General features: G+C 42.1%; 1 protein-coding gene across 4 annotated transcripts; it reads right to left on the bottom strand.

The window, feature by feature from the left end:
* Positions 1 to 8,348: 8,348 nt before the first annotated feature.
* LOC147435540 (uncharacterized) lies at positions 8,349 to 11,216 on the bottom strand. 4 transcript variants are annotated; one of them, XM_086487982.1, is made up of 4 exons: positions 9,508 to 11,216; positions 9,285 to 9,416; positions 8,874 to 9,059; positions 8,349 to 8,788 (listed from the first exon to the last, which is right to left on the bottom strand). In XM_086487982.1, exons 1-4 carry the CDS (start codon positions 11,150 to 11,152, stop codon positions 8,754 to 8,756), a joined length of 1,998 nt encoding a protein of 665 aa, XP_086344108.1. In that variant the 5' UTR covers positions 11,153 to 11,216; the 3' UTR covers positions 8,349 to 8,753. The 4 variants fall into 4 exon arrangements, with proteins under 4 accessions (XP_086344108.1, XP_086344110.1, XP_086344109.1 ...); XM_086487984.1 differs by having other exon boundaries at positions 9,306 to 9,416; XM_086487983.1 differs by having other exon boundaries at positions 9,285 to 9,404.
* Between the last annotated feature and the right edge of the window lie 194 nt (positions 11,217 to 11,410).

Genomic DNA, 11,410 nt, shown 5'->3' with positions numbered 1-11,410 from the left:
AAGCTAAGTCCAAAGTGTTTATGTGCTTCAGACAATTTCTTGTTATGGCTGAAAATGTCTCAAAATGTACTATGGATGTCCTCCGTTCCGATTGAGGGGGGGAGTATATTCTCATGAATTTAATGCACTTCTAGCTAGTCATGAGATAAAACACCAATTTATAGTGCCGTATACGCCTCAACAAAATGGTGTTTCTGAGAGGAAAAATAGGTCTCTCACAGAAATGGCATGATGTATGGTCAAGAGTCAAGCTTTACCACATTCGTTTTGGCTCGAAGCTATCATGTGTGCCATTTATGTATTCAACAGGTGGCCTACAAAAGCATCGTAGTATATGAAGCATGGCATGATAGAAAGCCATCTATTGAGCACATGTGTGTTTTTGGTTGTTTGTCTTATGGTTTAGTGCCACAAGTGCAACACTAAAAACTGGATGATAAGAATGTCAAATGTATTTTTGCTGGTTATAGTGTTGAAACCAAAGTTTACAAGTTGTACCATCTACAAACAAAGCTTATTTTGGTCTCACATGATGTTGTGTTTGTGGAAGACTCTATTCATCCTTTGCTATCATGTACTAGAGACAGTAATATAAGCTCACAAGACATTTATGACAGTTTATTGCCTCTTTTCATTGGTGGAAGTTCGAATGTAAATTCAAATGAGACAAATGTACAGCCTATGGGGGTTTCTGAAAATGTTACAGATCAGCCTATTATTGAATGCAGATGTACATGATGTACTTGATGAGGAAAGTTCTGAAAATGAGCAGGTTAGAGGTATGCCAAAATGGTTGGTATGCTTTGGCTGTGTCTAGCTTCTGTGATATAGAGGAACCTCTATCTTTTGATGAAGCACAACATTTAGAAAGTTGGATGGCTACCATGTAATCAGAATATGATGCACTTATAGAACATGGCACAAGGACTTTATGTGATTTGCCTCCTGGCAAAAAGGCCACTAGTACAAAGTCGGTTTACAAGTTTAAAAGAAAGCCGAATGGTGAGGTTGATCGCCATAAGGCTCGAGTTGTTGCAAAAGGCTATGCGTAGCAGAAAGGCACAGATTATGAAGAAACCTTTTCTCCCACTTATTGTATGACTACTGTTCCTTTTCTATGTGCATTGGCAGCTCATTTTGGTTGGGATGTACATCAATCCGATATTGTTAATGCTTTCTTGAGTGGTTTTATGAAGCCTATGTAATGCAGCCTTGCGGTTTCAAGAAAGGACAAGAGGAAAAAGTGTGCAGATGTAAGAAGGCTTTTTATGGGTTGAAGCAATCTCCTCGTGCTTGGTATGAGAAAGCTCACACTCATTTGGTCAAACGAGGCTTAACAGTCCAACAAAAAGCACATTGTATGTCAAGCATCATTGGTCCCAATGAGGCACATATTGCTGAATTTAAGGCTGATCTGAATGCTACTTTCAAGATGAAAGATTTGGGGATGTTGCATCATTACTTGGGCATATAGTTTAAGCAGTGTGATGGTGGTATTGCCTTTTGTCATAAAAGTTACATAGAGCCATTGCTATGTAAGTTTGGACTTGAGGATTGCAAACATATTGCCAGTCTCAGGGAAACAGGTTTGAAGTTGATTCTACATGATGTTGGTGAGCTTGCTGATATCACTCTTTACCAAACTATTGTTGGCTGCCTCATTTATGTATGCAAGAAGAGGCTAGATATTCAATTTTCAATCTCATAGGTCAGTAGATTTATGCATATCCCAAGGTCTAAGCATTGGCAAACACTCAAGAGGAATTTTCGCTACTTGAGTGGCACTTTGCATCTTGGCTTGTTTTATCCCAAGGGGGGATCATTGCCACCAAATTTACATGCTTTTTCGGGCTCATATTGGGCTAGTTGTTATGACACTTGAGTGTCCACAAGTGGTTATTGTTTCATGCTTGGCAGTTCATGTATTTCATGGTTGAGCAAGAAGCAACCTACTGTGGCCACTTCCAGTTGTGAGGCTCAGTACATGACAGTCTTCACAACTATAATTGAGTGTGTATGGCTCAGATGCCTTATGGCTGATTTGGGTGTTGGACAAGACATTGCCAACATCATCTACACTAACAATCAGAGCGCATTGGCAGTTGCGAGGAACCCACTTTTTCATGCTCACACAAAGCACATTGAGGTGCATTACCGCTATGTCAGGGAGAGGCTCTCAGTAGGAGAGATCAGTTTGGCTTATGGGCCAACACAAGACAACCTTGCAGATCTTTTCACAAAGGCAATGTCTCGTAAAAATTTCAAAGCTTTCTGCAAAGCTTTAGGCTTGCTCCCCTTTGTGGACTGATCCTGTCCTCAGGCATGGAACTTCCCTTTACTCTTCGTGCCAACCCTCGTTCACCACATCACTCCTAGGGGGGATTTGTTACCATGTACATGTGGTAGTGATGTGTGTGAACACACTAGGACTGCCAGGGCATTCTTTCCCTCTTTAGGAGGTTTTTCCCCCCGTCCATTGTATATACGCCCATCACTCTAGGGCTATCTATCTTTCCATTGCACACTAACTAAAAGACTCTCTATTGTGTGCCTTGAGCTTCCTTCGTCTTCTCCAAGTTGTGTGTGTTTTCTTGCAACCCTATTTTCAACAATGTAGCATCATGCAAAAGTTAACATGGGCAAAAAAACTCGTGATGAGATAGGTAGTTGAGCCTTGTTCATAATGCTATTAACTTTTGTACAAACCACCAAGGTACACCAAGAAGAGGATGGCGTCTTCAAGTATCACTTTCAAGAATGCAACAGACTGTGTACATGTTGAAATACTAAATCATTGATTATTTTGGAAGAAAATATAGCATTAGAATAATAGAAGTCGTGTTTCGTGGGTTGCAGCAATGTGCAGGTCACAGAGTAGAGAGAGAGAGAGAGAGAGAGAGAGAGAGAGAGAGAGAGAGAGAGAGAGAGAGAGAGAGAGTCAATAGTACCTCATGTAAGCATAGCCTTTCGGACAAAAGCATAGGTTATTTCATTCTAGAGAGATTCCCTTGGTTTGCATTTGTTGAAAACAGACGAGAGCTTTGTGGACATGGCCATGTTGGGCATATTGAGAAATCAATGCACTCCAAGAGACGACATTCCACACATGTAGCTCTGCAAGAATCTTTGCCATACATTTCATATAGTTCCATATGCCTTCAAGACAAAACCGTACATGGCTTCATCTAGAGAGATGTCCTAGCTTTGCATACGTCTAAAATAGCCCAGAGCTTCCTCATCATGTCCCTTTTTAGGGCATATCCCATGATCAATGCATTCCAAAGGTCGACATTCTGGATAGGAAGCTCCTCAAGCATTTTTCATGCTTTTTGAAAGGCACCATATTTGGCATACATGTCAGTCAAGTTAGTGCCAAGCACTACAATTTTCCCATTAGCTCTTGACTGATAATATCATTGTGAATTCTTTTGCCCATGTCACCATCTTGCGTTGTGCCACACGCCTTCAAGATGCAAGCATAGGTGATTGCAACTAGAGAGATGCCCTTGATTTGCATCTATTGAAAAATGGCCAAAGCTTCCTAGTCTTGCCCCTAATGGGCATATCCAAAAAACAGTGCACTCTAAGAGACGACATCCGGAACATGCAACTCTTCGAGTACTTTTTATGGTTTCTCAAGTAGACCACATTTGGCATACATGTTGACCAAGGCAATACCAAGGACACCACACTTGGCATACATATCAACCAAGGCATTTCCAAGCACGATGATTTCTTTCAACGGGTCTTGACTAGCAATCTCATCGTAAAGTCTTTTGCTCATATCAACACCTCTTCATTGCCTTGCCTCCATTCGTTGGCATATATTGTTTCAATCAATGAATTCCAAGAGACATCATCTTGGATAGGTAGATCCTCAAGCACTTTCTGTGCTTGCTAAAGGACACCACATTTGGAATTCATATCCACCAAGGCATTGCCAAGCACAATGTTTTGTTTCAATAGCCCCTGACTAACAATCTCATGGTGAATTCTTTTGCTTGTATCAACATCTTGGGTGATGGAACACACCTTCAAGATGCAAGCAGAAGTGATTGCATTGAGAGAGACGCCCTCGCTTTACATTCACTGAAACAGCCCAAATCTTCTTATCCTTGCTCCCATTTGTCATATCTTGCAATTAATGAATTCCAATAGACAATGTTTTAGACAGGTAGCTCCTCAACCACTTTTTGTGCTTCTCGAAGGACACCACATTTGGCATACATATTGAGGCATTGCCAAGCATGAAATTTTCTTTCAACATCCCCTGACTAACAATCTCATCTTGAATTCTTTTTCCAGTATCAGCATCTTGAGTGGTGGCACACGCCTTCAAGATGCAAGTGTAAGTGATTTCCATTTCTTTACATCCACTAAAATCAACCCAGATCTTCCTCATCTTGCCCACCGTTCCGCATATGCTACAATCAATGAATTCCAAGAGACAATATCCCGGACTAGTAGCTCCTCAAGCACTTTGTGTGCTTTCTAAACACCATATTTGGCATAAACCACATTTTTGAAGGACACCACATTTGGCATACATATGGACTAAGGTATTGCCAAGCAATACATTTTCTTTCAACAGCCCTTAACAATCTTCCGTGAATTCTTTTGCTCATACTCGCATCTTGAGTGGTGCCACACACGCCTTCAAAATGAAGGCATAAGTGATTGCATTTAGAGAGATGCCCTCGCTTTGCATCCATTGAAAACAACCCATATCTTCCTAGCCTTACCCCATTCAACATATCTTGCAATCAATGAATTCTAAGAGACAACATCCCGGACAAGTAGCACCTCAAGCACTTTCTGTGCTTTCTAAAGGACACCACATTTGGCATACATATGGACCAAGGCATTGCCAAGCACGACATTTTCTTACAATAGTCCCTAACAAACAATCTCATCGTGAATTATTTTGCCCGTATCAGCATCTTGAGTGGTGGCACACACCTTCAAGATGCAAGCGTAAGTGATTGCATCTAGAGAGATGCCCTCAGTGCCCTCACTTTGCATCCACTGAAACATCATCTGGGATAGATAGCTCCTCAAACACTTTTTGTGTTTTTCAAAGGACACTACATTTCGCATACATATCGACCAAGGCATTGCTAAGCACAAGGATTTCTTTCAATGCTCGTGACTAGAAATCTCATCGTGAATTCTTTTGCCTGTATCACCATCTTGAGTGGTGGCACATGCCTTCACAATGCAAGTTTAAGTGATTGCGTATGGAGAGACATCCTTATTTTGTATCTGCTAAAAATAGGCCAAAGCTTCTTGACCTTGCTCCGTTTGGAATATCTTGCAATCAATGACTTCCAAGAGGCAACATCCTAGATAGGTAGCTCCTCAATTGTGCACACTGAAGGACACGATATTTGGCATACATACCAACCAAGGCATTTCCAAGCACGACGTTTTGTTTCAACGGCCTCTAACTAACAAAATCATCATGAATTATTTTTCCAATTTCAACATCTTGGTGGCACATGCCTTGGCCCTTGAAGATGCAAGCATAAGTGATTGCATCTAGAGAAGAGATTCTCTTGCTTTGAATTCACTAAAAATAGTCCAAAGCTTTCTGGCCTTGCCCCTATACAACGTCATATCCTATAATCAATAAAGTCTAAGAGACAAGATCCTAGATGGTTAGCTACTCAAGCACATTCTGTGCTTTTTAAAGTACACCACATTTGGCATACGTATTGACCAAGGCATTGCCAGGCACAATGTTTTCAAGAGTCCCTGACTAGCAATACCATCAAAAATTCTTTTGCCCATATTAGTGTCTTGTGTATTGTAAAACGTGTTCAAAATGCAAGCATAACCTAATTGGATCTAGAGAGATGCCCTCACTTTGCATCTTATGAAAAACAATCCAGAGCTTCTTGCCTTATGCCTCTGCAATTGGAACACTCTAAGAGAGAGTATCCTAGACAACTAGCTTCGAGCTAGCTCTTCAAGTACTTTTTGTGCTTTTTGAATGAGATGACAATTGGTACACATGTCAGCTGAGGTAGGGTACTCCCTCTCTACCTCTTTGTCTCTCTCGCTCCTTCGCTCACTGCATCACCATGCCTAGTGTCACCCCCTACCATTTGAGGGACGGGTCACACATTTGTTCTATATAATGAGCCTCTTTGTACTCACTTTCATTCGATCTAGTTATCAAGTTTGTGTCTACACTCTACTCCAATTTCTATTGTGCAATAAAGTATTGATTATCATGCATGTTGGTTTTCTATTTTATCCTCCCAATCTCTACAAATGGTATGAGAGCCATTACTGGTGATTAACACCTTCTAAACATCTTGATTAAGATCCCTATGCTCGATCATATGGCACCCCTCTCTCTTTGCCATTGTGTTTGGTTCATAACTCTTTTTCATCTATACATAGGCTGAATTTCAATTTTGTTCTTGCTATATTGCCCCTTTTGATGGGATATGTACACATCGTGTGCCACTACCCATGCTAGGATTCAAGCTAGTGAAGAAGATATTGTGTAATTTTCTTTTTCTTAGTAATTTTCTTTCCCATTGGGTTTGAGTCCTCTACAACACCTCCATTTTGAGTCATTAAGGTCCACATTTGGAGCTAATTAGCCCATAATTACTACAATAAAGAATTGTTTGTGTGAGCATGCATGTCCCTGCAAGGCTAAAAATAAGGCATTAATTTTTGGGGTTCCCTCATGTGAAGGCACGTGGGCTTGGGGTATAGTGAATTGAGTAAATGTTTTAGTCAAGGAGGTCTTGTGTTCAACATTCACCATCTTGTTTTGGGCAAAGGGAATCTAGGTGAATTTCAAATAAGGCGCTCAAGTCTCTTACATGCGACGCTTTTGAGTCTTCTTGAGAAACAAAAGCAAGGCCAACACGAGTGCACAAGCTGCAACCAATGAAATAGGGCACCTAGGATAGGAGCCCCAAACTCTACCAAGCATGCGATGTCCATGTCATGCTAATGAGTGCCCATTACATGACATGACCTTGCAGTTCTCATCAAACAAAGTCAAACCGATCGTGGATGATGGCCGGGGGGACAATGTTGACAACATTTATGAGATTTAAAAGAGACTTTTGATAGCCATAAAGAGTCTTTCCCATGGCCACAGGTCTCTCTCGACATAAGATCTCTTACTTGGGAGGATATGAATACACTTTAATGCGGAACAAAGTGTGAAGAGGGTACCTCATTACCTTTTATCATGAAGGGTGACTTTACTTAAAGTAAAGGGGTACTAAATTTAGAATAACTTAGCGGATAGACCCCTCTAATTCACGTAAATGCAAAAGAAGGGAATCAAATTTGATGGGGTCGGTTTTCACACATGGCAGACACAATTGAAGGGCTATCTAAAGAAGAAAGGGTTGTGGAAAATAGTCAAATTGACACTTCGTGATCCCTCTTCTAGTGATGCAGGGACACAGTTGCAAACATGGCCTATGAGTACACATAATCAAGTGAAGGATGAGTAAGCACTAGAAATCATAATCACATCGCTACTACCCGACAATTATGCACATTTCACGGAAGATTGTGAAGTCTCATCAGCTACATGGGAAACCCTACAGAAAATATTCGAAGCTAGGAGAAAGCAAAGTAGAGTAAGCTTGAGAAAAGATCTCTACAAGATAAAAATGGAGCCTAACAAAGATATTGCAAGCCTTGTTAACAACCGTAAAAGCATGATTACACAACTCATCTATATTGTGACCTATAGTGTACCAGAGGAGAACAAGGAGCCTTGCCATCTAGTTTTAAACAATAGTAATCATCAATGAAAATAAGTCCCCAATGCCTAACTTGTAGGATGTGATCAACTCTTTACAATTTGAGGAGAATAAGTAGAGGAGGAGCTCAACAATATCAAGATGAGGAGGATATGCAACTGGTTTTAGCAATAAAACTTGTTTCAAGTTGGCAAAGAGAGACATATAGCCAAAGATTTCCTAGCATCAAAGGCTTGTAGCATTTGTGGGAAGAAGAGTCATCCTCCTTCCAAGCGCTTCAAGAAAGACAAAGACAGGACCGATAACAATTCAAATCCCAAAAGAAGAGTATGTTTAGTAGAAGAAGATAAAGAATAGGATGAATAAGAATCCAACACCATCCTTCTAGTTTGTTGTGACTATGACTATGATAACATTCTCTAGATTTTCTTTTTTGTCTTTATATCTCAGTATATCTTATTGAAGACAGCTTGGATTAGCTTAGTCTGAGTCTTTATATTCAACTGTTCGAAGTGAATGCCTGAAACAAAACAAGAAAGTACGCTACAAGAAAGCGGTAAACATTCTACAGCAAACGTTTTTTAATTATGTATGTTAGATGGATCCTGTGCAAGACACTCAACTTAAACTGCAATTCTAGCCGTATACAGCACAAATGGATACAACTGTTTGATGGATGGATTCCGTGGAGGATCGCACTCAATCACTAGACACGGTACTTTATTCACTGTAATTCCATAGAAATCAGTATTTAGTGAAGAAAGCCAGGCAGCTCATTTTCTACAGTTCCTTCCTAGTACAGCACATCATAGCCTATGGTGAGGTCGATGCGCGTTCTAGAGTTTTCTCGTCTTGTATTCTTTGGCTCCGCATCATGATCTACAAGTGTTCTTGCTCCTCATGGCAATTAATATCTTGGCAGCTGGTTATATATATCTGGTCGTTGCTCCTAATGTGATTCGAAATTGATCGGCCAGATCATGTGACAGAATCCGAGGAACTTTTGAATCAGTTGGGCAATGATGTTATTGCGTCCGCAACCTCTGACAAAGTTGTTAGAATCGTCATCAGCTAATCAATAGATCGACATTACGAATGGTGACAATAGATCGAGTTAATTTGACCGACCAGCTTGGGTGTGTCGAATTGAATATCGTAGTATTGTGCCTGCTGGTGATGGGACGGAAGTTAGCGTGCAACTGTAAAGAACTTTGAGTATCTCATTTTCTGCTTCACTGAAACTAGCAAACCGCATGACTTCCGAACTGTTATAAAGGTTCGATCGCTTGCTTTTCTGTTCTCCATGAATCTCTTCTGTTGCAGAAGGACGTATAAGCGAGTTAATCATCGATGCACTGCACAGAAAAAACTTGCCAAAAACATGCACAGTGCGGCATGTCTAACTAATTAAGGAGTAAATATCCAGAGTACCTAAACAAATAGTTTCAACAAAAATCAGCCAAACATGCACTGTGCGGCATGGCTTGAGACGTACCTCAACGAATTTATTTTATGCAACGGTTATAACTTAAGGATTACCTAGTGCAATCTCATGCGCACCTTCGCTCGCATGATCAATATCGTCGGAGTGACCTGTTGGATGAGCAATTTCTTCCCCTTCGTATAGCTCTGTGGCTGGGGTTTTGCATTCATCGGTCTCTGCAATGTTAGCTGTATGAATCATCAATGGAAGTAAGATCAACAGGTCGTTGACTGTACACGAACGTACGCGGAAAATGTGTTATATGAGCACGTCCTTTACCTCGCTCGCTTGCAGCAACGAGACCTATTGGATGCGACGTTTCTTCAGCTAAGGCATCTACAGCTGGAGCTAATTTTTCTAGCTTATCTTTGATATTGGCTGCTAGGTCGTGGTCATTGCCGGGCGCCGCAGCAAGGTTAGGGCGACTCGATATTGCTGGAGGCAAGCTTCGCTTAACGCAGCAGAGAAAGGTGTCGTGGAATAAAGGCCAACACGGCAGTTCAATCTCCATTTCGATCTCCCACCCGTTGGAAGCGTTCCGTTGCAACCACTTCGTCATGTTGAACGTGCAGCCATCGTAACCTCCGACCTCACCAACGAAAAACACGGTATCCCCGGCATAGGATGCAAGACAATGCTCGGCCAAGCAGTGTGTCTCCAATTTATGATTCGAAAACAGTGGCTCGTGGGGCCAACATAGAAAGAGAGCTCGGCCAGCAGCATAGCCATCCTTCACAAATTCGGCACCATCACAAACAAGCGTGTCTAAGAAGTAGACATTTGCAACCTGCTCATTGAGTATATCTGACATATTGTCCACAGCAACAACATCAGCGCCAAGCTGCTGGAGAAGCAGGGCCCAATAGCCCATTCCACTGCCGATCTCTACAATCCTTCCATCGGGAGCACGTTGCACCATGTAATGAAGCACAGGCAGAGTAGGAATGGCCCAGGAAACGGCCTGTATCGCTGCATGCCGGAGATGCAGTCCCTTTATGACCATTTCTTCGCACGCCAGCAGTCCTACGTCTCTATGTTCGTAATACTGTGATTCTTTTGCCCAGGGCAGCCACACATACTCGAACAAAGGGTTGAACAAATTAGACGACGTTGCTGCTTGCCCGCTGACAGCTTGTGTGGAACCTATCCCTTCACCGGCCTCCAGCTGCCGCTGATCTGCTTTCCACAATGCTATAGCCGCGCAAGGGTAGTGTATTGCAAGGGCGTCGATAACAACGTCAGGAAGAACAATTCGGTCATTGCGCCTCATGGGGCCGGAGGAATTAGGATCAGAATATACGACCAGGCGCGGATTGCAATCAGTCGCTCCATCGCCAGCTGCAGGTATAAGCTCGCTGAACATCTCTATTTTCCGCCTATGGAGCTCATTCCGTTCATCACTAGAAAAGCTTAGCATGTACCTTCTGAGCATTGATGTGCTGAAAGGAAGTTTCAGAAACATCCTCTTGTACATGCGGAAAAGAGGCTCCCTCTTGAGAAAATCCTCAATTATGTCGCTGTTTTCAAATAGTTGACCACCGACTAGGCCTCTGGCATGTCTACGCTCACGTCTGGCCTCAACAGTGGAGATACAGCTTTCTGCTGTCTTCAGAACGGGGATCTCTCCGCCAAGGAAATCTGTATCAATATCGTCGGTGGCATTGTGCACAGATGATCCATTCAGGCCTCCATCTATTGTTTCATGTGCAGGCAGCTGGTGGGACACGGCGCCATTATCGACAGCTGCTGTTATAGAGGGAACAGCTTTGAGCAAATCAGTTGAAGCAGTCGGAAGTACCGCTGTTCCCGGGATCAGCTCGCCGCGCCGAGCTGGAGAGAAAAGCAATCTGATGAAGTCGCAGATCGGAAGACATGAGCACCATGCGCAATATCCAGGATGCTGGACAGGCCCGTGATCTTCCATGAACGGCGACTCTAAGAACAGCAATTCAGATTTCAAATGTGATGATGCTGAGAAAAGGTGGGAACGACTCGAGCCCTTGATCGAGGAAGCTCCTACTTTTATAGGGTACCGAATCCCGATCACACAACAACTCTAGTTACCAGCATTAATCCTCTTATCATGAGTCACTAGGCTGTTTGTGTCTCCGTTATGTGAGCCAATGTTCACAAATTAATTTTTTTCTATCATAAAGTTAGTTTTTTTTTGGGTGTAAATATT

The sequence above is a fragment of the Adiantum capillus-veneris genome, chromosome 18 (assembly GCF_014529385.1).
Source record: "Adiantum capillus-veneris isolate H3 chromosome 18, ASM1452938v2, whole genome shotgun sequence".
Classification (NCBI taxonomy): Eukaryota; Viridiplantae; Streptophyta; class Polypodiopsida; order Polypodiales; family Pteridaceae; genus Adiantum; species Adiantum capillus-veneris.
The sequence above is the reverse complement of the archived record's forward strand: the minus strand, read 5'-3'. Positions and strand labels throughout refer to the sequence as shown.

Excerpts from the sequence above, each read along its gene's own strand:
- LOC147435540 (XM_086487982.1), bottom strand. The coding sequence starts at position 11,152 with ATGGAAGATCACGGGCCTGTCCAGCATCCTGGATATTGCGCATGGTGC. Across the intron at positions 9,417-9,507 it reads CGTTGCTGCAAGCGAGCGAG|CTAACATTGCAGAGACCGAT; the intron begins GTAAAGGACGTG and ends TGATTCATACAG. Across the intron at positions 8,789-8,873 it reads AATTCGACACACCCAAGCTG|AGGTTGCGGACGCAATAACA; the intron begins GTCGGTCAAATT and ends CAACTTTGTCAG.